We start from the raw sequence: 26,308 nt of genomic DNA, 5'->3' as shown, positions 1-26,308 counted from the left end.
TTTCATCGTGACTGCCAATAAAAGTACTAGACACTCGAAGCAAAGATTTTCAAGTGGCTATTTCTAGAGAAAAACAAAAAAGCGACACTTTTTTATTTTTCCTTTCAAAGCTTTTCAAATGAAAACTTCCTCTGGCAGTGTATATAGGACATTCTGCCCACTGTTCATGTACTGTATGAGATTCAGTCTCTCTCTGTTGTACGCCCAAGGTTCAATGTATCAAGCATAAAACCATTCAGTTTGCAACAATGTAGCAAACTAATTAACAAGTACAGAGTAAAGTTGCCAGACTAAACATGCTATTAAAGGTGTCTATCGTTCACTGCAGATTGCGACATTTTGCAAACAGCTTAGATCAGATCAGTTATTATGTTGGGCGGTTTTTCCCTAAAAACACAAACGCATGTGCGCCGTTTTTGCAGGCATTGTAATTTAAAAAGAAAAAAACAAGAGATTGCAGCCCGCAAAATAGCGCATCCGATATGTGAATGGAGAATCCATTGCGGCAAGCCTGCGTCTTGAGTTGAAATGTGCTGAAGTGCGGATTTCAGAATTGTCACGACCGACACGTGTGTGTGTGTGTGTGTGTGTGTGTGTGTGTGTGTGTGTGTGTGTGTGTGTGCGTGTGTGTAATATGACATGTTGAATAGTTCGGGTATAAGTGAAAAACCTGAAGAATGTGTTTACTAGTAAAACATTTGTTTTGCGTCCGCTCTTCAAAGGTACGTGTACGTTGTAAGTGGTAAACACATCCAACACATTTACAGGTTCAACAGCAATTTTCTACTGTCTAGTATGTTTTAAAGGCACTGTCCCAGTAGTGTAACTTTTGAAAATATTTCCAGTATTTTTGTTCTGTGTGTTACCTACAGTGTCTCCTACTCCCCACATGATGTTATTATGCCAAGGATTCAGCTTGTCACCACAGTCAATTATGCATTACAAGCAATATTATTGTTGACAACTAACTTTTAGTCCGGACTAAAAGTCAAATATCAACAATAACATGGCACTGTACAAGCATACATACTTTGTTGAGAACCTCTATACTTGGCACTTGGTCATGTTTTAGTGAATAGAACAAGAAATAGAAGTTGTTGAACAGGACAAAAAATAGTGAAATAATCATCAAAAGTTCAGCTACTGTGCCTTAAACCTTGTAAAAGCTAAGCAATAATGTCTTGTTTAAATAAAAACTTCACACCTTCCTCGAAAACCTTAAACAATCCTTGCAAATGGATGCGTAATAAATAATTATTCCTGGTGCCTTTCAAGTTCACCTGACTTAAAGGTAATGACCTTGGAGGCCCCCCATAATTTTAGCTCGCGCCAACTGACACTGTTGAGGTATCTTTTAAAAATGTTCTCGAACTAATCTGGAGTGCAAACGTAGAGTGTTCCTTAAGTGGTAACTTCCAGGGGTATTTTTAGACATTTCGGCAAACAACTAATTTGCTCAACGCGGCAAAAAAATACGGTACGGTTGGATAGGAAGTGGCTGGCTGTCTGACGCTGGTGGCTCGGTGTGTTATGTCTGCGTAAACAAAAGTGGCGCGATTTATACCTATTAGTGCAAGATGCGAGGTATAATGATATTCAAATATGCAGATTACATTAATGAGCATTGTTTCGGTATTAAAATTCTATGCTAATGACCCTTAATCAATGTGGAATATTCATGTACCTCGGATCTTGCATTGTATAATTTATACGGACAAATATAACAAGTTCGGCAATTAATTGTTACATTGTAGCAAACCTAAGTAATTAAATGTGCGTACAGTTCATGTACTTTGGATAGAACACGCATACTTTAACACTGAAAGAGAAAAAGATTATTTGAAAATGAAAACACAAAAACACCACATTTTCATGTTTTCTTTTCCCTAGGCATAGACACTCGAACATTTTTGTTTGGAGTGTCTAGTGCTTTAAGTACTTAACAGGCAGTCACGATGAAACGAATGGACGCAATTAGACCCCCATTTGGTGAGAGGGGTTCCCTAAATTATATTATAAATTTTTCGGAATGAGTAACAACCTAATGAAAACGGGCTTAAGACCAATTATCTTTTGATGACCTTTTAATGAAAAACATAAAAAAGTGTCTTTATTCCTTTTTACATTTGAAAACGAGATCAAAGGAAAACCGTTGGACGCGTTTTGCCACGGATTCTTGATCTTTCACGTGATAAAAAATTGGGTTATTGGTGACGACATTGAAGAACAAACATACATAGACCTAAAAGTAGGCCTATGCGAAGTTTTTCCTACTTTCCTAGGCCGATACCTGTCTCAAATCTGATCATTTTTTATTATCCTCATTCTCGTCGTCAACAAAATTACCGACCCATGTAGGTATCAGCTGACTGTGGTATTAAAATATATAATCTTCCATTAATTTCAAAATTACCCCTCAGAAAATACATCACCTTAATATCACAGACAACAACATGCAGAATGACGTATCGCTGTCGGCACGAAAATTTACAGTGTCATCATCAGAGCGCCCTCATAGTTTGAATGCCCATAAACAAGATGGCGGCGCGCATGATAGTGCAATGTGACTGGGATGAGGCGCTAAGGTTTGTATACAACTGGGCAACAAAGTTTCAGGTCATGATTCTTGAAGATGTAGAGCTTTACGCACACTACTGATTTTAATTCATGTCGTTCTGTGACCGGAAGTATTTCGAATCAACCCCAATCCACGCCTTTGTCGTCATGTTTCAGGGAATCAGAAGGCCACGCTTGGATATCATTCAACAAGATAGGTGAGTTTAATTTAATATTTTGAATTCGGTTTGATCGCCACTGTGAGTTTTATGCGGGCCGGTGATGAATTCCAGGAGAGCGATCAAACTTACATTTACAGTTACAGCAGTCTGGGTTGTCAAAGCTCTGGCTGTACATTAGCTGCAGTGCATGTGCTGTGAAGTTACATCGCTGAAAAGTCATTCATATTTCTCTGTGCGAATGTGAATATGACAATATGTAAACTTTACTAGCAAATACAAACACTGATTACTGGCATTTTTACAAAAATTGAATAAAACTTTGAATTCACGATGCATGAAGATATCAAAGAATAGAGATATCCTCGTGAGAAATTACAGTGCTTGATGCTAAAAACAGTGTTATAAATAATAGTCCATTGCACATACACACACACACACTCATATATATATATATATATATATATATATATATATATATATATATATATATATATATATATATATATATATATATACACACACACACTCATATATATATATATACACACACACTCATATATTATATATATATATACATATATATATATATATATATATATATATATATATATATATATATATATATATATATATATATATATATATATATATATATATATAATACTTGTTACTTAAGTTTCATGCATCCGGCGATCATCAGACAGACGGAATAACTGTATTTTAGGAGCAGATAATTTTACAATAATTTCTTTTCAACTGCCAAAACAATCCATAATCCATGGAAAGCAGAATGGAGAAGGCATGATAAAAGGAAAACTAGATTGTACTTGTTCACAGCAATATAAAGAGACTGAAGCTTCTGATACTTGATTTATATTTTTGAAATAATTGACTTTAGTCTTCACTGAAACCGAGACTGAGTTCATTATTGGGAACATGTTGAACAGTTCAGATTTGTCAGTATCTTGAAGTGGTTGAGAGAGGCAGGCAACAATGACAAAGGGACTAATATGGTCACAGGTGTGATTTATGACACAGCCTTTTGCAGATGGAGTCACTTATAAAATTCCCAGTTCGTGTCCGAAGTTATCAAGACAAGGATGAAAGTGTAGAATACTTTGGCGGCTTTGCCGTTGAAACATACTGAATTTGAAAATTTAAGTGATGTGCTGTAATTATTTAACTCTTGACGATGTATTATGCTACTATAGAGTGTGATTTTTTAAATTTGAACCTGATGCTTGCCATTTGATCAGCAAGACGTTGTCAGAAGGAAGTTAAAGCTCCATAAGCTATATCTTTTGGCTATTTTTTCAGAACTTATATTTTGTGGTTTCCCAACACTTTCTGTATTGAATCCCTAAACTGTAATTTAATGCCAAGTATTTAGCATATCAACACAACCTATATGAGTATAATCTACATTGTTATTGTTGAAAATTGCGTTCAAGTCCGGACTAGAATTCATTTGTAAACAATAAACAATGATCACTACACACATTCAAGCTGTGTTGACAAAAAGAATACTCAAAATTTCAGCATGACAAACCGATTAGAGTTAGACATGGTAGTTGATATACAGAAGCAGAATACTGAAAAACTTGCCACAAGTTACAGTTTATGTCCCTTTAATAATAACAGATGAAGTCCTGGAAGATTATGAAATTTTAGATGAGAAATTCAACCTGTATAAACTTGCTTTACGACTCTTATTAAACTACAAGTATTCATTCAATAAGGAAGAAAATGTCCTGATGTATACAAGTAAAATGTTGAAGATGAATCCTTTTCTTTGTATGAATATTCTTACAAATACTGACATTGTATGTTATTACCACTTTGAAAGTGAGAGATAAAAGGTATACTGTCACTTGTTCCAATTTTGCCACAGTTACCATGGAAAGAGAAAATCTAACCAATCACAGATTTTAAACGGGTGGCCACTTTTTAAAATCAGCGCCGTCACATGGTCATTTTGAATACCAAGGAACACCCTGGCCCTTTGACCATATATGGACATATTTAGATTACAGGTGACTGTATACCTTTAAGCACTGTACAATCAACTGGTCTTCTCCTCCCATCAGCCCTGGCTGATGAACAGTAGCCAGTGACCAGATAGATTTGTTGCCATTAATGATGAGAATTTACATGTGAAGGTAAACTTTGGATGCTTGATGTGGCAGTGATATTAAGATTTCAGAGGTTTGCTTGGTACTGATGAATTAATTAATTAACAAATGAAGCTGTCAGTAATGTCACCAAATCATTACTTCTGAAAACACAAACATTTAAAAAATAAAAAATAAAAAAAGAAGTAAAAATGTTGTGTTTTATGGAGTTTCTTAGACAGCCGGTGATTTTGAAGGTTGATGTAATTACGCAAACTACAAACCATCCACAAGACTAAATGACTTTCATCTGCAAGCCTCTCGGCTGAAAATGGAGTGCTCATGTTCAAAACTGTTCAGCGTACATACACCATTTGAAATATTAACCCTTTGAGCGCCAAAGTCTATTTTTGTCCCCTTTGTAAAATAAACCCCCGTCAATTTTTCTAAGATTTTTGCCAAAATTTTGAGAAAGATCTGTAGCAAGTGAAATGTGATGTCTATTTGGTCCAAAATTATCAAAAAATTACAGAAAAATTCATAAAAATTGATAAAATTTTGCACTAAAATTTTGGCGGGAGAAAATTACAGTGCTCAAAGGGTTAAAGTCAATTATACTATTTTGAAATATAGTCATATTGAAAGTACTTCTATTTTATGATTTTTTCAAAAAAACTTTATGCATCAGATTTTTGACATGCAGTGTCAAAGCTGACAAAAGTTGATTTTAATTCTGCTTTCCTGAAAAAAATGTTGCACAGGGCATCTCTACCTTTTTCAAGCACACTGTGGATAAATCTTTCTAATTTTCAGTGCTGAGCTTGGACTTCTGTACTCAGATAAAAGGGGTAGAAGGGTCTAATTTTCTCAGTGAGATAGCTTTCTATATCCAGTTTGTTTACAGATTTAAAATCAAAATGACCACCTTCAACTCCTTCATGCATGAGTCATGGTTATGTGTGTTTGGAGGACAAATGTACCATCACATATACTCTGTCCTCCTGTGTAAAATTTTGATTGTAAACATTATCTTTTCCATCGGGTGTTCTTGAACCTGATTCAGAAAGGTTATTGACCTCTTGCCAGGCCAACCCAGTGTTCAAGGAGAGCTGAAATCTCAAGGTGTCAATGCCAACAACATTCCCGTTGTGGTTGCTTCTGAGGGGTTCCGAGTGGATGCAGTGTCAGAGGTAGGTCAAAGGTCACAGCCTCAGTATGGGACTTGGACATGCAGTGAGGATGATTGCTTGAAGGTAACTCATTATTTTCTATTGTAATAGTTTTCCTTGGTTGAGAATCTATGACGGGTAAGTTTGATTCAGTCATAAAATTTAAAAAGAATGATAAAAAACAATTAGGTCTACATTTCTTAACAAAATGATGGTATTATTCGGTCAGTTTGCTGTTTGTTTACTATATTTGCTGTGTCTGTATCAATGCTAGACTGTCAGAAAAGACCAGATTTTCATGTCTGAAAATTTGTTAATGACTGCTATAGAGATGATGTCGTAGGAAATGGTGCAAAAAAACAAGACTTGTTGAAAAGCTTTCAATATTTGTGTGAGTTCTCAGAATGTCCTTGAAGTATACTGTATTCCAATGCTATACAATATCTTCAATGTCATGTACTGCTATTTACAACTGAGATTTCGTAACACTAACAATGGCAGTTCTGTAGAAATAGTGTCATACAAGTTGCCATGGTAACTGCCATGAGAAGTAACACTATGTGACGTTAGCATTAGCATTGGCTTTGAGGTTCAGGAGAATTTAAATGTGGACAGATTTGAAAGTGTAAAGTAAATTGTCATTGACAAAGCTTGGTTTTATCAGTTGTTCAGTTAAAGACCTCTCCAGCTTTTGTCGTCAGTTTCCTTGCCGTGAATGTTACAAGGTCTCTTTATAGCTGGAGCACAATACTGAAACTACTTGTAAAGGATGGCATAAAGTCTGTACTAGCTTGTGGTTGCATAGCAACTTGTGTTGTGACTAAATTCAGCCAATAACATCCATTGGAAAAATTGAAAACGTTGAAATACTGACAGTATAGTCTCTGTTATGTGTTATGAAAAATTGGATCTCTTTAGGAATATTGACAGGGCACCCTAAAAACATTCCATAATTTGCCAAGGCAGTCCTGAAGGACAAAAAATCAAATACACAGAAATTAATGTGCTTCTATCATTAAAATGTTTTGATGCATTTATTGGTACAGTTTGCTCTCTGTGTTTATTCAGTAGACATACCCATAAACAATCTATGTCATAACATCACGTTCTCTTGAAGTATCTGATATTTACTGAAATAGTTCATTGTTTGTGTTTTTATATTATCATAGAAGTCCTTGGTGGTGACTTATACAGATGAACCAATCACAGCCAAGTTTATTTCACCAGCAAAGGATTACCAAGGATTACATAACAAAAGTGTAAGACACAAAATTCTCTGATGTTTTTACCTATTTTATACCAGTAAGTGGAGATATGCATTGTAATTTTACTGAATTTCTACTCATATTTTTACTCTGACAACTCTGTGTTTATTTTTCATACTATCTTTAATTTCAAAATATCTTTCATAGTGTTTTTATTATGTTTATTTTATGTTGTCCTTGTCAAGATGGCCTAAAGGTAGCCCAATTCAGACAAACTTACTGGTACAAGAAGTTGATAAATTCAACCAACCAGAAAAAATTTGAGTGAGAAATACACAAATATGCACAAACGACAGCAAGAAAGTCACAAGGGCAAGAAACTCTTTGAAATACTGTAGTGTGCAGAATCCTTAGATGTGTCACTACAGTTTAAATTACAGAGATTGGAAGTGTTTTCAATAAAACTATGAGTAACTTCAACACTGTCGTTAGTAAATGAATTAATTCTCATCTTTCTGTTCTCAACAAACGTATTTTGAGATTATGAAAGCAACAAAGCCTATGTATAGTTAAAATGTGATGAAAGACAATAGTGCAAAATTATACATCCAAATCAGATAGAATCATGGGATGTAACATAATAATTTTGTTCCTTGAATTTGATTGGCAGATTGTCAGCGTTGATGTTTCGTCAGGCGGTGCTTTGGGAGTGTCTGCAGCTGATGATGGCAAGTTGCTGGTATGGCAAACCAGTGATGGCGCTGTTCGGGTGAGTTTTAACGTCAGCAGAGTTATCATGGCTGTGTTGAGAGATAGAGTAATGTACTGAAGGCAACGGCATTTATCCCAATACAAAGAAACTTAAACAGCCATCTCCATGGCAACTGATCATTTCGCTCTCATGTAGAGCTAACCAAGTCTTACAAACACACCCTCTACGGTACAATTTTCATTTTCAGTATTTCATATCCTTTTAACCATTGCATCTAGGTATTTGTAGCTGAGAGCCACACAAGATCATAGAATGTTTTTTGGAAAAGTGTTGCAAGATTTGCTCTGTGACAGAAATTTTCCCACATCAAAAGACGATACCATTTTGCTTTGAGCAATCCAATATTGTGATATTTGAGATGTTTGTGAAGGTTTTCCAGGTAGTATCAATATCTTTGAAATTACAAATCTATATAGTACTCATCAGGTTCAAGGAAATTGACTGAAATATCCCGTTCCTGTCTTTTTTTCCTTTCCTTTGTTTTCCCAGAGAGAGTTTAAGGGTCATGTGGGAGATGTGAACTGTTGTCAGTTTTTCCCGTCTGGAGTTGTGGTGCTAAGTGGTGGATCAGATATGCAGCTGAAGATATGGTCAGTTGAAGACGGTAGTTGTCCTGTGACACTGAGAGGTCATACGGCAGGTATGTTGCTGTGCATTAGGGGAAGGCTGCATTAACTTGCATGGTACCTGAAACCCGAGTCCTTGCCTGACCAACTCGGGTGACAAACAGAAGACTTTTAATCCTCAAGGTGTGAATGTTCCATTGTTATGTTTATCTAATCCAGCTGGTGCTATTGTAGTGCCATTGTAGGAAAGGCAGGTCTGTGAAATTGATCCTCTAGGGAAGTCGGGTATTCCCAAGTTAATGGAGCTTTCCCGTAATGGTATATATCTCTGTTGGTAGGTCATATGTGTGGGTCAAATGTCAGTAGCGTGATGTCTGGGGTCACTCTGCAAAGGTCACATCAAGGTCACACTTGTCATACTGTTGGTATGTTACCTTGTAGATTGCATTATGGGTAGGTCAATGTGGGTAGATCACACTTTTAGGGTCGGCTCTGTAGGAAGGTCACATCAAGGTCACACCTGTCAGGTCATGTTTTGAGGTCATTTTTCCACTCAAATCACATTCCATGATTGATAGGTTCACACTACTGGTAAGGTAATATGCCATAGACTTTCAACTCGCAAATCATTTGTAAACGATTGAGATTACAAAAATGACATTTGCTCAATAAAGTCCAAAATATTGTATGATTGTTTCTCATCCTTGGACTCTTACAAAACTGTTCCAACTGCTGAGGTGAAAAGAACAAGACAGGAATGCTAGCATGCAGCAAGTTGATGATGATACCGTGACAGTATACACAGATAGTGATATCTTCTGTTGTGTACAATACACTGTCAGTTTTATGTTGTTTAATTTTTTCAAGCAAGTGCAAAAAAGTCTGACGTAGCAAGTCTAGATAGATGCGCACAAGTATGAGAAACAAAGTCTTTCCTTTCTTTTGGCAGATTTTCTTTTACTGAGGTCTATTGATCACCTTTTCCCACATATATATTCATGGAAGTACTGAGTGTTTTATATCAATGCAGTTCATATCACATTCTTCATAAGAATCAAACTAAGTCATATAAAAGATGTAATCATAGCTGGGGTATCATAGTCTGTGTGCATTTAGTAACCCATTTGCATCAATGGTTTGGCCCAAAGGCATTGTTGTTAATGATGTATGTAGACCTCTTTTACAGGGAATTAGGGGTGAACAGGTTACACTATGTTTTCTATAACTTCCATTGCATTGCACTAGGTATTACAGATACAGCAATTGTAGACAAAGGTAGAAATATTGTATCATGTGCACGTGACGGCATGGCAAAACTATGGGATTGTGGACGCTCAGCATGTCTGGATACTGTAGCAAAGTGTGGCTGTCCTATCAATGGATGTAACATTGGCGTTGCCAATAATGCTGTTAACTTGGGAACACCACAGAATTCACAAAGTAAGTAATTTCTGCCTCATTGATATCAACCCCTGTCACTTGGGGGCGCCGTGGTCAAATTAAAATTTTTTGTAAGAAAACTTTACAGGAATCTAGTAGCTTCAAAAAGCTATGGGAGGGACCCCCTAAGAAAACTTCTTTATTTCACAAAATCAATATGTTGTAGTAGCAAGTCTTAACAGTGCTGGACCATCAGATCCCAGGGATCCACGTTCTTCAAAAAGCCACGGGAGGGTTGACTACCACATTGTTTTACTTTATGGCATGATAGCACTTCTTGACCAATCAATTTCAAACAATTTTTCAAAATAATTCATTGTTTTTTCAGATGAGAAAAATAATATGGTCAGGATATTTTTTCTTTATAATAGCAAGAGGTAGCAAATTAACTGAGTTTTTATGCAAGCATTTGTGTAATTTTCATGGGTTTTTAAGATCATTCATTCTCCAATGTGTCCAAAATTATAATAATAATAATAATAATAATAATATTGGGTTCTTATATAGCGCACATATCCACAAGTACATGTGATCAAGGCGCTTTTTTACAATTATTATTACCCCTGGTCACTGGACCTAATATGATACCACTCAACTCCCTGGGGAGCAAGCAACAGCTCACATGTGCAGCCAATAAGCGCAGCAGAGCTAAACACACACATTACAACCTCTGTCCTACCAGGTACCCATCACTCCTGGGTGGGGAGAAGCAATGAGGAATAAAGTGCCTTGCCCAAGGACACAACACCACAGCCATGCCGGGGCTCGAACTCGCCATCCTTTGATCGTGAGTCCACTGCTCTAGCCACTGGCCCATGATGCCTCCTGATGAAATTGGTGGAAATCCAACATTTCAGCAAAATTTTAAGACAATGACTCACTAGTTCAGTTAGGAGCAAAATATAGCCAGACATATCAATAATTTTCACTGCAAAGTGTTTAATTATTTTGTTTGTGTGGCTCCTTCAGAGACTGTAAATAAACTGTTACTTGCAGGTGAACGGGAAATTGGTACAGAAGGAAAACTGTTGTTACTTGCCAGAGAAGATGGTGTCCTTCAGGGCATAGGCTTACACAGTAGACAGTCGGTAAGATGGAGTTTTGTCAGCCCTCATATTTGTCCATGAAGATCAGTCGCTAGAGGGCGCTCCTCTTCTAGCTCCCTCTGTAGGATTTGGTGTCAGACCCCATGGAGTGGATCTTCCAGTTTGCTTTTATTGTTAACATGCCAAAGAAATGACTGGTAATTAAAGCCCCATTAGTTATATCGTTTTGCATTTTTTGGGCAATGGTTTGAAATCAAATGGAATTTTATGTAAAAATGCTGACTGAAATGTAACAATGGATTGTTTTTCAAACATTGGTGTTAAAGCCCCATTGGCTATATCTTTTTGCAATTTTTGGACAATGGTTTGAAATCAAATGGAATTTATGTAAAAGTGCCGACTGAAATGTAACAATGGATTGCTTTTCAAACTTTGGTGACAAGTGCACAACTTTGATTTTGATAACTCGGTAACTTTTGAGTTGCAACTCAAACATTGCATTGTAAATGTATGCATAAGTGCCTGAATTTAACTCACCGAATTCATCACTGAGGATTGAAAGAGTGACATTTTCAAAGACAATGTGGCTTAATAACAGGAATTTAAAACATCTTTGTAAAGATTTGATAGGATTGGTTTGGTAAGTAAAATGCAAAACGATATAGCCAACAGGACTTTAACTAACACAATGGGCAATATAAGATAAGGAGCTTCTGTGATAAGGCTGAGTAACATTGTTGGAGAATATCAGAGTGACTTATGCTGTTACCTTAGTGAATATGCTACATTGACATATATGTAAACAACAACAAAATATACAAGGTTTTGCATTTATGATATTAGCCGCATCTTTGCTTGATTGAATGAGAATGTTATCTGAGATAAGTGATCAGCTGACACCCCAATTTGGTCATTGTTGGTGTGTGTCTATTTTTACAGGACAGTGCCTTTGTGCAAAAAATAATCCCTGTCTGAGATTCTTGCAAATTTTAACAATCTATGGTTGACATTCTCAGGGGCTTTTTTATTAACAATATTGTGTCATAATTTGACTATTCAAAGTCAACAAAGTCAAAGAATTCGATGCCAATGTGCAGTGCCCCAGGAAATGAAATCTTGTAGAATATACTGTTCATGCAACTGGGGCTAACCTGCTTGTGTACAGTTTTTGCAAGCTAATTGACCAATCAGAAACAACTGTCGTGATCATTTGATGTCAGTATTGCCATTTTTATGTACCAAAGAATCCTATTGGCAGGTGTTTGAATTTAACGGTTCAGCAGCGTTCAATTGCTGTGCTTCATTGTCCTCTACTCATGTGATTGGTGGAACTCAAGATGGACATATTTACATTCTAGATATAAGGAATACAAGGTAAGGGAAAACCAATATGCTGTGTTCATGACCTCAACGTGACCTTAGATTTTATTAGTTTGGTGAAGCTTATAAACAGCTCACAAAATTCCAAATTTTGTACCAGGTTACATGCCAAAAATGCAAATTTTGTGGTTGCCAATTTTAAATAGTCAAGAATTCAGTGACAACGGTTGGAAGTGACAACGGTTGACAGTCATTTGGTATACTATCAAGTGTTAGAGTCATACCAATAAAAATACTACATTCCAGAAATCTTTTTCTTCAAATGTTTTCTTGTCGTGTGCATTTTGAAAACTTCAATGTACTGTTGAACCATTTTGTAAGTCATCAGATGGTCTTGATTAAATAATTATAATTGAAAACTTGTGGTTGCCACTTTCGTGGGTTGTATTAAAATATTTCTCAAAAAATCTGCCTACTTAGTGTTTGTGCCAAGTTAGTATTGTTAGTCTCTAAATGAAGGTAGAAAAAAACACATCAAATCTCAAAGAATGAAAACTTCAGCAGGACTAGCCAGTAAAGAATGGAAGTGAATCACATAATTCCAGAACAATGGCATATTTGATACAGTAACTGTATCCCTGTGTGTAACTTCAGCCAGGCATAGTACGGCATTGTAACACAAAGTTCAATGTCACCCAGCTGTTGATTCATTGTCAAAAATTAGAACAAGGGTCACTTTCATGAACCCTGCAAATTTTTAAATGATTCATTCCGTCCCATCCTAAATCAAAGCCAGTCAGCAAATAGCATGACCTTTTACAGACATTCTTGTGATAAAAACAAAATCACAGAAAAACAAAAGTATTTGTTCTTGAAGTAACAGAGGTCTCTGCCATGTTTTCTTTTCTTTAGCGCACCATACAGAGAGATTCAGAAGTCAAGGTCACCGGTTCTTTGTTTGTTGAGCCATAACAATAGATTTATTGCAAGTACAGGTAAGATTAGTGGGTGCAGATAACTCCCACTCCTATCTCTGAGAACCACCGTACAACAGAATCTTCTCTAACTCCTCCCACAAGTCAACTCTCTTTTCCCATTCTGACCTGTGACCTTAACATCTCTCTCATAGTTAACTTCATTTGTGGGCGGCAATCTCATGGATTACCACATTTTCAGTGTTTTTGGAAAGTTTTTAAGTCTTTACGCCTACTCTAGAACTAAATGCAAAATTTGAATAATTTATTGAAGAATACACCTTGAGAACAGTTTTTCAGACATTCAAATATTTAAAATTTTTCACTGTCTTGTTGTCAAAATCTATAATTTAATTTTTCTCCAAACACAAAGATGGTGGCCATTTTGAATATGAAATATTGGTAAATTTCACATAATTTGTTTCTCTAATACCAATATTTGCTTGGTTTGCTTACTTTGTTTTTAATTGTGAAAAATGAATGGTTTAGAACTTCCTTCGGAAAAAGTTTGAGAAAAAATTCAAAATTTTATATTTCAAAGTGCGTACGACCTTTAAGTCGAGCCAATTCAACTCTTTTCTATCGATACTGTTGGATGTGAACCAAGCACGAGTAACCAAATTATGAGTTGTTCACACATTACAACGTGTCAACACAGAACTCTAAATATTTCATCGTGGATTAACATTTTTGAATAATTAATTTGGATCCTTTATTTATATTGACTCATTGCTTTTCTGTGAAATGACATTGACTTGGCAATTAATAACAATATTTGATAACTTTCTTGCCACAACATGATTTTAGGCGACTGAATTATTGATAATTTTGACTAATAATAGCATAGGCAGTGGGAGTCTGGTATTAATTATGCATTTCAAGTAAAAATGAAGCCCACGCACTGTCCTTATTGCAAGATTGATGCATTCTCAGAACCTATCTTTAGTAATGGAATAATGAAATTTTAGCTGCCTAGCTTTTACAGAATAATATTTTTGTAAGGCCAAGTAAACAAAAAGATCATTTCTGGTCACTGTGTACGTCATTTCAGAATCTGCGCCTCATGTCTTTTTTGGGAGGATTACATACTCATCAGTACAGCTATCTTTGATATCCCTGTTTGCATGTCTAAAAATGCTAAAAAGAAAACGGAAGTATTATGCAGCCAGTGATAAAAGACAATAACTGTTGCATCAATAGTGCCAAACCAGCATTGTTAGGAATAAAAAAAAAGAAAGAAGAAGAAAAAAAAAAGAAAACCACTTTGCCGCATCACTTTTGCTGAATTTCAAGGACCAGAAACAATTTTTTTAGCCTAATATTCAATTTTCAAATGTCATTCCTTAAAGAAGTAAATTTTCATGATATTTCATTGGGATTTTCCATTTTTATCTCTGCAAACAATAAAATCATATCTTTTGTCGTACAACAATATTGTCCCACAGCTTGATGATAGAACAGCAACAGGTGTTGTGCATTTCATTCACTCAAGGAATGAATTGTTAATTCCATATTTGTAGTAGTCTGAATTCTGTTTTATATTATATTATATTAAAGCTCTATCAATACCAGTGAATTTTGCGACGTCATCCTCCAGATTATTGCGGATAATGTATCTGATTATCCAGTATTGTGGCCAAAGATGTTTCCTACATCTACAAATTCACTGGCATCGCCAAAACTATAAAATAATTGCATAATATTGGACTCAAGCAAACTTTGTACTCCATAATATACTTGGCTTTGCCTCGTACATGATGTTGTGCAGAGTTTGCTGTCGTCCATTATGGGACGGAGAGGGTATCTTTTTGCTTAAATATTTGTGAGACATTATTCTCAGACAAGAAAAGATGGCATTACAGAGAAATTGCACATTCAGTGAATTTTGACTTTCAAGGGATTCAGAAATGATGTTGTGCGGAAGCGGGACATTGATGAAGATGCTGACATTATCCAAAACCGTCATTTCCTGTACCAGATCCGTTCAGCCACACCCATTGGTGTTGCTGTATTTCTGTAGCTATCACTGGCCATACCAGACCTACCCATCCCTTCCTGTCTGCAATGTACAACACCCATTTGTAACCTGTCACTCGCAGTGCATGTTATCAGGAATCATACACTACCACTCTTTGGCTCTATCATACCCATCCATACACTTCTTTATCCATACCAGACCCATCCAGCACTACCTTATGGGTGATGTACAGCACCTCTCTATACACATGAATGCCCACTTCAAGAGTCATACATCAACCATTGGCTCTATCACACCCATTTATACACATTGGTACCCATACCAGACTCACCCATCACTACCTATTGGTGATGTACAGCACCTCTCTGTACCCAATAATGCCTACTTCAAGAGCCATACACCAGCACCCACTGGCTTTGCCATACCCATCCATACCTAGTACTAGTACCCACCAACCCATCTGTATCCTATCAATACCTGTTTAGGATCATCAATCTGTACTCACTATTTTTCAGTTCCGGAACTATCCATTTTTCACATCCAATTTTGGCACATTCCACCACACCCATCCATTGCGTACTACTCTCCCTTGCCAAGTCTAGTCTCCACACCTACATGTAAAACCACATCTGTCTTACTGTCTGGTGAATAGTGTCCCTTGTAACACCCACTCTGGTCTTTTGTTTGCGACTGTAGAGAAGTATCTATCCAAGCTACACTCATGGCAAACTGACCTACACATTCCACTACCCTGGAGTTGACACATACCCAAGAAATTTCAAGTGTTGTCTTCAAGGCACACCAACTGTAAGATTTTGTAACATGTTGACAGTATTTCTGTTTCTTGCAGTGTCTTAGTTCTAAACCATTTTGTAGGTTCAGCAATACAGATTGGATGCAGTGTGTCTCATTTGCCAGTTTGCTATCAAGAAGTTGGTTTTACTGACGTGTTCAGTGATCTAGGTACAAAGCCAGTTTTTAGTAATACCACTGCTTGTAGTTCTGCAGGCTATTTTGATAAACCAGTGTTTCAATACACATTTTGGAACAGATCAAGAAATAGAAGTTGGCTCACAGAACAAAATAAAAACAGAAATAAGTGAACAAAAGTTTTGGTCACTGTTCTTTTAGACTGTTCCATTCTTGTAATATTTGCAGCTGTGTCACCTGATGTCGGGTCCATATGGATACATAAAATCACAAAGCAATATCCATTACAATTTCTAATAATACTGGTATCCCTTCAATTGTATTTATATTGCTGTACTGTCCTGCCATGTACAGGGTTGAAATTCATACTTACTCCCAGGCTACAATGCTCCAAATGTATCAATTTTATGATTTCTATTTTTAAATGATAACTACCTGTAGTTCAGTTTGAATCTGCAATCTGTGGAAGCAAGTAATGATCCTGTAAATATCTGACACTTTTCAAGTCCATACACAAGCTTATTATTAGAATGTGTTTCTGATACATTTCATGCTCCATACAAGCGTCTTTCAGTCATAATCATACAGCTTTACTTCGGCTCTCCCTGGGACAGACATGTACATTTTAATGCAAGAGATGGCTAAAATCAAATCATACCGTTTGTAAAAACCAGCTGCTACCTAAAACTGTCATAAAGAAATCAATGACTTTTTAGCCCTGCTTCCAACAGTTGTGTCCCCCCTCTCAATTTTAGATGAAAATCTTGGTTCTGTTTTTGTGAAAGGCTGTTGATCAAAAAACTTTCAAATGTTTCGAAAAAGGATGAAATTTTTAATCGAATATCGATTAAGAGACCGTCTGTACTTTTGTAGTATGCAGGTCAATTGTGACACCGGTCAAACTGTAGATAAATCAAGACAAAGCAAGTCACGTTTTCTTTTTATCATTCATGAAGTATGGGATTCTTGACTATGTGGATATCACATGCTTATCTGTTGGCTCAGTGTTTGCATTTATCCTGCAGTCTTCTCGATGCTCACCTGAACGTGATCCACCAACTGTCCTTTTGTTAAAATTATTGAGGAAATGGCCTTCACACGAGGACACGTGACTCGCTGAGTAATAAATATCTGGCAGTCGTGCGATGTAGAGCTTGAATCTCATTGGTTCGTTCATTGTTGTTGGTTCAAAAAGTGAAAACATAGTACGTGTTGTCGTTGTATGCAGTTTTTTTTGCAAATTTTGAGATACTCTTTGTGACTTTGTTTTTGTTCATACATATTTGTCTTCGTGTGTATACTGTGTGTGTGTGTGTGTGTGTGTGTGTGTGTGTGTGTGTAGAAACTCTTGGTGACTTTTGTTTTTGTTCATACATATTTGTGTTTTCGTGCATATATTTTGTCTCTGTGTATGCTCTCTGTGTGTGTATGTATGTGTGTGTGTGTGTGCCATTTGTGATTGTATTTGTGTATTAGGTATAAACCATGATCTGTACAGGCATATTTTAGTTGTCTGTCCCTGTGGGTGTGTTATCACCTGTTCTTTGTATCTTTCTGCTATCAATCTCTGTACGTTTGTCATGATGGCATGTGTGAGCATCATTTCTGTGAATTATTATGAAACTAAATGCCTCTTTCTTTCCTTTCCAAATTGTTAAGTTTAAAAAAAGACAACTTCCTTAAAAAGGAGTATTCACCAAAAACTTGTTCATGATGTTCTAGGTAAAAGTAATGTACTTAGTGCCATTTTAACCACTGTTACTCAAAGACGTCACCTTTCAATAATCTTGTAACACAGTTCTATGAACTTTGACATTAAAAAGTTTGTCAATCGTGAGGCAAAATTTTGTTCTGTCCAAATTCAAATTTTTATAGTGACATCATAGACTTAACAAAATAAGCACTACTTTTTGAAAAAAATTATGATCATTTGTGACAAAAGGTCATTTTTTTTCTTCTAGATTTTAAGATCTATGTTTAATGGGACCGCAGAGTTAACACCTATGAGACTTTGGTTCGAAACAAGACTTTCAAATTCTTGATCTGGAAATATAGTGAGCTTCCATGAGAGGTTTTCAGTGTAAACAAAAATGCTCAAGCTGGGATAGTCATGAAATTTTATGGAAATTTTATGAGAGATGAAGAAAAAATTTGTCATGGATGACATGATCTTTGTCAACAGAAAGTGGCGTTGATATTTACAGTGCGTTAAAAAAATAGTCAAAGTTCATGTGTTGTAGCAGATAACAGCTTTTCATAGTGTAACAACTGGATGTGCCTTGCAATGTAACGACACCAAGAAAATTGAACGCTATGGGAATATAAGTGGATAACTTTATTGCTCAAGGCATAGCTTAGTGTCTTGAACAACATGAGAAGAATGTCATTTTCTCTCCAATGTGTATATCATAGTAGGATTATAATGATGATGTACACTGTAAAAAGTTAGATCATAACTTTTAGAACACAAATTATGTATCTCCTTCATTTTCCTTGCGTACCCCATAGTCTGGCATATTTTGAAAGTGACTGTATCGATCTTTCTTACATGTTTGACCCCTGAACATTCATTTTCTTAGTCAGTCTTTACTTTTTACAGTATTACTTTTGGCTTCTGTCCTGCCATGTATAAAACTACCTTTTGCAGTCCAATTAGATTCTTGATATTACTGATATCTGATATTTCTTATCAATCTGTGATAATCAAACTTGGATCGGTCAAAAATTTGATTTCAATGACAGCCACCCCATATCAATCTTTGATGTATTTCAGGTCTTCATTTCGTATGTATCCCGGTTAGGGGTTATCAATCAATGTGGACCCGGCAGCAAGTCCATTCTTCCGACAGTGTTTACGTACGTATTTTCCTTGGATAGGCAGTGACATCACTCAGAAAATTGTGGCTTTACCAAGTTGGGGGCTGAGTTTCATGTGCGTCTGCACGTATGCCCGGTTCATTTCAGGTGAATTCTTTAATCAGATGCATTTGTGTCAATGACAACATTATCGTCATTGGAGACGTGCCCCACTGCATTGTGGGATGTGGTTACAGGGTCACAGAAGGTCAAGGCATTTGTCTTATAGGTTACAGTGACATCACTGGCTGAATGTACATAGATTCATTGTAAATCAGCTGTGTGCTCTTCCGTTTTCAAGGTTGTTGGTTGATACCATTGTCATATAGGGGTGGCTGTTGTAGGCCAGACCCCTCTCACCAAAGTACTGTGGTAGAGTTTTAAGAAGACACTTGTAGGAAAACATACAACAAACTAACAGACGTTAAATCTAGGACAAGGCATGCATGGAGAGCAATGTGTTGAAGAAAACATGTTTGTCTGCAAAAAAGTTCTTTACCGCTCATTTATTTTGAACTTATTACTGGAAATTTTTAGAGTTATAAAAGGGTTTTAATCCATGTGTGTGTACTCATTAAACATTGCATTATTGTCACAGCCCTACATTTATAAAACCACTGTGATTGTCAACATCTGTCACCAACAATAAACTTTTACACAAGTTGCAATTTCAGATTTGTGTTTGGGCTTGGAATACAGGATTTATGAATGTTTTATTGACCACAGTTCATTGTCAGTTGCAATGCTGTCCTTTACAACAGTGTCAGTTGTGCTGAAGGTGATCAATCGTCATCGGTTTGTGGTGTAATTCACCAATTATATTTTATGCATAGCGTTGCAGTTACAATTATTCATGTCCTGTATTGGAGTTCATTGTCAAGTGTCTGTTGTAACACAATTCAAAGTTCAATGTGACTGATTGCATTGCACTACATCATCCATTGCATGGCATTGCTCCCAGCATGCATTGCAGTACATTATTCATTGCATGGCAGTGCTCCCAGCATGCATTGCAGTACATCCATTGCATGGTATTGCCCCCAGCATGCATTGCAGTACATCCATTGCATGGCATTTCCCCCAGCATGCATTGCAGTACATCCGTTGCATGGCATTGCCCCCAGCATGCATTGCAGTACATCCATTGCATGGCAGTGCCACCAGCCTGCATTGCAGTACATCATCCCTCGCATGGCAGTGCTCCCAGCATGCATTGCAGTACATCATCCATTGCATGACAGTGCCCCCAGCATGCATTGCACTGTTCACCAATTGTGGTACATTTCAGTTCTCTGTCTATTACACATCAATTTCAAGTGTCACTTTACACTTCCAATTTCTTTGACATCACAAATCAAAATCACTTTTTGTCGGTCTATTTTAAAACAGTGCAGTGTCCAGTATTAATTGCATTACAATTGTATATTGATAATTGATTTGCTTTGTCATCAAAATGACAAGACACTGTACTTAGTGTGTTCTGTATTGCCGTTTATCACAGTCATGTGGCTTCCAGTAGACAGTTCTCTGTTCATTGCATTGACATGGAAGATTAATTCAAAGTGACAATTAATTAGTGTCTGTTTTGTATATCACTCCTATCTGTTGTCCATGTCGTATATACTGTAGATATCGCAGTGGACTGGTTGTGATATAGCAGTTCTCTTGCTGGTAAATTTGCTTGGCAAATCACTTACCTCTGTGTTCTGTGCTGCAGTTCACTAACCAGTGCGTTCTGTGCTGCAGTTCACTTACCAGTGCGTTCTGTGCTGCAGTTCACTAACCAGTGTGTTCTGCATTGCAGTTCATTTAACAGTGTGTTCTGTGCTGCAGTTCATTTAACAGTGTGTTCTGCATTGCAATTCATCTACCCATTTGCTCTGCACTGCAATTTACCAACCATTGCGTTCAGTACTGCAGCACAGTTTACTTACCACTGTGTTGTGTGTTGTGCATTTCAGTTCACTGCCCTTTAAGCTGTTGTAGTCGTACCATCAGACCAGTAAAGGTCTCGGCTTTGCATTTTCATTTTCTGCATTCACCATCAGATTTCAATCAGAGGAGCCAACGACATTACTGTTCACATTCCAGAGTTTGCGTGTACTTTAAACACACCACAAGGTGTCAAATTCATTTAATTCCAGCTTGATTTATACTCAGAAACAAGATGTTAAGTGGTTTGCGGTTAACCACAAAAGCTGTCATTATTGTGTAGTATTTACACAGTTGATAGTCAATTGCGCTTTTTCTCAGACATTTCCACAGACCTCAATGGCAAAATGGCAACGTGTAAAGTTTTACTGTGGCTGTTATTGCCGGATATTGTATTCTATAAAACTGTCTTTTGAGCCAGGATGAGTGTATAGTTCATAACTTCTGTCGTGTACACAACAGGTACACAGACACAAGCACACACGCACACACACACAGAGCTAAAGATGCCAGTGGTACTCTTTAAAACAAAAGAATTTGTGTCCAGCAGTGTTTTATTGAGGTGTCCTCAATTCAGTGCAGATTACTCACGGCAGTCAGTATGTCTGGTCATATGCCAACTGTACTGTGTACATTACATGTACGTGTTCACCCAGTTTAAGTAAACAGATTACCCGGCCACTAGGCTGGACTGTCTGCAGTAAAGCTTTACACATCTGCTCCTGGTTGTTCCTCAATCTTTCCTAGTTCTCATCAAAATTCTCGAATTTCTCCTTTCCTCACACATTCGTATAATCATTCCAGATTGCACTACGTACCATCTAAATATCCATAAAGATCAATCTAGTATGTGTTTGTTGCCAAACTTTTTTGAAAACAAGCATTTTGGCCAATTCCATGACTGGTATGAAATTATTATCTAGCAATGAACACTTAGTGTCATAATTTATGATTTTCAAATGAGTGTGTCAGTTCATAGACAGTAGAGAAAAGCCGTACTGTCTATGGTCCATTGCACTCTCGTGGAAGTTTCTCAGTGTCATTCACCAGATGTTGATGAGCCGTGATGTTTGTTAGGTGTTATTGAGTGTGACCGTCTTGAAGGGATGGAATGAAAAAAATCTGTTGAGGATTCCGTTGTCGCCATAGCAGCCATGAAATATTAAGGAAATCAAGTGTTTGGATGTATGAATTTTTATATGGTTAATGGGATGCTGTAATGAACAAGAAATAGCATAATTTAACACAGTATTCTTTTGACTGTATGACCGCATTATTCTTATTTTTCACATTTATCATTTGTTGATTACAATTCATTTTATCATCAAGTTTTGATCAATTTTCATTTCAGAGTTCACAGTAAATTCACAATAGTATGATGCACAGCTCTAAGCCTTATGAAGATATTAATAGAATAGTAATTAATTAGTGTATCAAACGCGTGTGGATAATAATGACTTGTGCATCAATTATTAATTTATCATGAACATTTATCTCATGGTTACCCTTAGACCCACAGACTTTCTTCTGTCGATTCCCGACAGAATTTTGCCAGTCTTTCATAGAGTAATAGATTCGAGACAGAATGAATGTGCATATATTCTGATTTAGATTAAATATTACTCTAATGATGGCGATTTGCCATAGATTTGTATCTGACAGACTGGCTAATCTGGTCATGTTTTTTTTTGAGCTGTTTGTGTGATCCAGGTCACAGATTTGTCTTTTTTGCAGTTCCCTGGTCACAGCTTGGAGTTGTTGCAATGCTTGTACCGCTTTAAGGTAGTATGCACCTTGAAAGTGAAAGACTTAAACTTTTGCTCAAACTTTCCTTATGGAATCTTTCAACCATTCTCTTTCAAAATCAAGAATTAAAATCGGGGTCACCGTGCAAATTTTGGTACTAAAGAAATAAATAACCCAAGATTTACCAATATTTAAAATTCAAAATGGCCACCATCCCTGTGTTAACTTTATGGAGAAAAAAAAAATTTCGAATTTTGACAGAACTAAGCTGGTGAAAAATTTTCTTACACCAAGAGCTTTAAAATGAACCCCCAACAAGTGGTATATCAGAAAAGAATTGTAAAAGTTTCAGAGTCCAAATATCTGTCTACCTTTTTTCATCAAGGCATTTTTAAAATAGTTTTTGAGATTTAATCAGTGTATTTAAATCAATTTAGGGATATACACACACTACAAGATTATCAAATTTGTCATTCCAAGAGCACTGCATGTACGGTACATTAACATTTTCTCAAAAAATCTGTTCATACTGATGCAATATTCCAAAAAAACTTTTCATGTTGCTCAGAAAAGAATAGAGATAAAGTCAATGACCTGGCAACATGTTATCACTGACCTTGATTTTGAGATCACATTCATGAAATGTGTTCAACCGGAGGAACCCAACAGCAGAAAACCCGACTTAACAATTTTTTATCTATCATTGAAATTCACTGCCAGATATTTCATTAACCAGCAAGATGGCCTGTTTGAGTATTGATTTGATGAGAAATGCAAAGGAAAAATTTTAAAATTAACAATCTAGAAGAAACAAAACACATTTAATATTATTGTCAGTACATCCTTAAATGTCAACCGTGATATTATCCAGCCACAATTGAAATATGAACCGACTCTATCATTGGTGTCTCATATTTCAGACAGTATTACAAACATACACAAAACAATATCAATTTTCTCAAAGTCCACTACAAGTAATGAAAAACCATAATGAGAGTAGTACACATGCTAATTAGGACACAGCCATAAATGTCAAGGTCAAAACCAATGAATATTGACATTATGTACCAGCATATTATATAGGATAAGTATATTACATAATTCTTGTTATTATTGTATCTGATTCACAGTATGTGTTGTTATAAATAATCTGGATATCTGACATGATGAAATTGAATTTCATCCTTGTGTTGGTAGCAGTAAATAGCAAAGAATTATTGCTTTTAATTTTGCTGACTTTGAATTTTTTTCAAAGTATTCTGCAAAATCATCCACAAATTTTCTGCACAGTGACGTTATAGTTTGTCTCAGTAGTTGATCAATTTCTGTGCTCTCATTGTTTCATTACGCAATGAATGAATCAGTGTTTAATGTGTCTTGTCATCTGTGGTGAAAACTGAGCATTCAGTGACATAAAATTACAATAAAATTTATCAGTCCACAAAAAAGAAATTCAAAATAAATTTTGCTCCATGTCACCGATATTATTCAGGAAATTTGAGGAAAAAATATTATTTTGTCAGTAGCCTTTCTAACATATTGACTGTAGAGCTCAGGTTCTGTGGTTTTTTTTTGCGGTGGGACCAATGTTGAGAGACAGGTCAAAGGTTAAAGGTAACAGGTGAGTGAGCATTCTGCCAGTAAAAAAACTAGTACATTTTGTCCTGATTACAGAAAAAAGAGTTAGGTCATTTGGAAATATCCTATTACTATGGAGGCAGTATATGTGGATGACTCGTGAAATATTTTTAGCAATGCATCCAAATTTGTCAGAAAATTATGTAAAATTCCAGCCAAATATTTAAGTCTACCAACGTCAATTTGAATCTCTGCATTATCTTACTATGTGTTTTTTGCATGAAGGGTATATATTCAATTTAATGACTTATTAATGCAGCGTATTGACAATGAAAATGATGATGATATTGATAACAACAAGAGTAATTAAAAAATAACATATATATTAACTTTATTGTCATCCTCATTTAGGCAATAAATTTACTTAACAAAAACCCTGTTTACTGTAAAAATAATATAAGAAGTTGGTATATATCAGTCTAGTGAGAGGATTTGTATATCCATACATTGTCATCCTCATTTAGAAGATCAAAGGCAATAAATCTACTTAAACAAAAACCCTGTTTACTGTAAAAATAATATAAGAAGTTGGTATATATCAGTCTAGTGAGAGAATTTGTATATCCATACACAGATGGAGTAAAATTCATAGTAATGATGGATGATATATTTGTATTCAGTCTTTTTGTAGTGTATGGAACCCTAAGTTCTATAAGGGTTCCCCTGTTTTTTAGTGGGGTTTTCCTAGCTATATCAAAGCAAAAACCTTTATATATAACAACAATCATGTGTGCAGATAATAGATATTTTGTTGTTGTTCCCCACCTTTTACACATTTTCCCCAACTTGTGTGAAAACACTGGTTTTCCTCGTAATGTGAGGAAATTTTGTATCTTCAGTTATAAGGTGATGTTTTGCTCTTTTTGGAAGATATTGAAATCATTTGTTCTTCAACTGCCTCCCATCAGGTGGTGTTTGACAGAAACAATGTTATCATGTGGTTGTTTTCACCCCGAGGCTTTTTACTTCAATATATTTTACGCATTGAGATTATGTGTTTTCCAGTTACTCCAGAGACACTCTCAATACATTATTTATGTGTGAAAGCTTATTTGTGAGACACAGTGCAGTCTTACACAAGCTGGTTAGTCTTGTTTTTTATCACCTTTTTTGTGTGAATTATGACAGCATAAAGTGAAATGAACCCAAAATTCTAGAATTATTGCCAAAACTCTTGGCAGGCAATCGATAGCAATATCCATTATTTCATAGATTTAATTTTCCTGTATAATTCATCAAATGGTAAGAGACTTGTAGGCCATGTGCATCATTATCACCAGAATTTCTCAGCTTTGTTAGGTAGAGTCAAGATCCTAGAATGCACAGCATGCTGGGTATGTGCATGGAAAGGCATACTTGGGTACATGGTAAACTGGACAGAAGCAAATCCATCATTATTATGCAAGGCTGTCCCATCAGGCTTTGCTCTGACCAATCACTGCACAATATGTCTGATCAAAAGAAACAAGTTATACCTCTGTCTAGATGCCCACCTTCAAGGAACAAGGACTGTGGTACAATATCATGCTGGGTATACTAGTGCATGCTGGGTAACAATTTGATTTGCAATGCATGCTGGTACACTAGTTGCACTTTAATGCATCCTCGGTTGGAACACAAAACCTGTAATACTTAGAAGTTAAAAAAAAAACACAGTGTCAAATGGTTCACATATGTACTAATAATTCAGTATTTCTCTCGGGATTTTGCAAATGCCACACAAAGTCTTGTCATTTCTCAGGAAAAATGCTTTTTCTTTCCCTGGGAACAGTGTTGTGGCATGTGTTATAAATAATGATTTATGACGGCTGAGAATAGATAATCTTTCATGGCTAAGTCATTGCAAAAGAAAATAAACCATAGTAAGATAGAGGCTGTTATGTCTTA

General features: G+C 36.1%; 1 protein-coding gene across 2 annotated transcripts in view; it reads left to right on the top strand.

Annotated features, from left to right (window-relative positions):
- The first annotated feature begins 2,419 nt into the window (after positions 1 to 2,419).
- LOC139142825 (proteasomal ATPase-associated factor 1-like) overlaps positions 2,420 to 26,308 on the top strand; it is a 47,982-nt gene continuing 24,093 nt past the window's right edge. Inside the window, exons 1-10 of one of the 2 annotated variants that reach the window (XM_070712989.1) lie at positions 2,420 to 2,585; positions 2,734 to 2,774; positions 5,936 to 6,102; positions 7,188 to 7,277; positions 7,894 to 7,992; positions 8,485 to 8,635; positions 9,807 to 10,001; positions 10,998 to 11,089; positions 12,306 to 12,421; positions 13,280 to 13,362. In XM_070712989.1, coding sequence (XP_070569090.1) covers positions 2,524 to 2,585; positions 2,734 to 2,774; positions 5,936 to 6,102; positions 7,188 to 7,277; positions 7,894 to 7,992; positions 8,485 to 8,635; positions 9,807 to 10,001; positions 10,998 to 11,089; positions 12,306 to 12,421; positions 13,280 to 13,362 — 1,096 coding nt within the window. In that variant the 5' untranslated portion in view covers positions 2,420 to 2,523. The remainder of the gene's footprint in view (positions 2,586 to 2,733; positions 2,775 to 5,935; positions 6,103 to 7,187; positions 7,278 to 7,893; positions 7,993 to 8,484; positions 8,636 to 9,806; positions 10,002 to 10,997; positions 11,090 to 12,305; positions 12,422 to 13,279; positions 13,363 to 26,308) is intronic. The other variant, XM_070712990.1, reaches the window with a different exon arrangement.

This window comes from Ptychodera flava, chromosome 10 (assembly GCF_041260155.1).
Source record: "Ptychodera flava strain L36383 chromosome 10, AS_Pfla_20210202, whole genome shotgun sequence".
In the NCBI taxonomy this organism is placed as follows: Eukaryota; Metazoa; Hemichordata; class Enteropneusta; family Ptychoderidae; genus Ptychodera; species Ptychodera flava.
The sequence above is the reverse complement of the archived record's forward strand: the minus strand, read 5'-3'. Positions and strand labels throughout refer to the sequence as shown.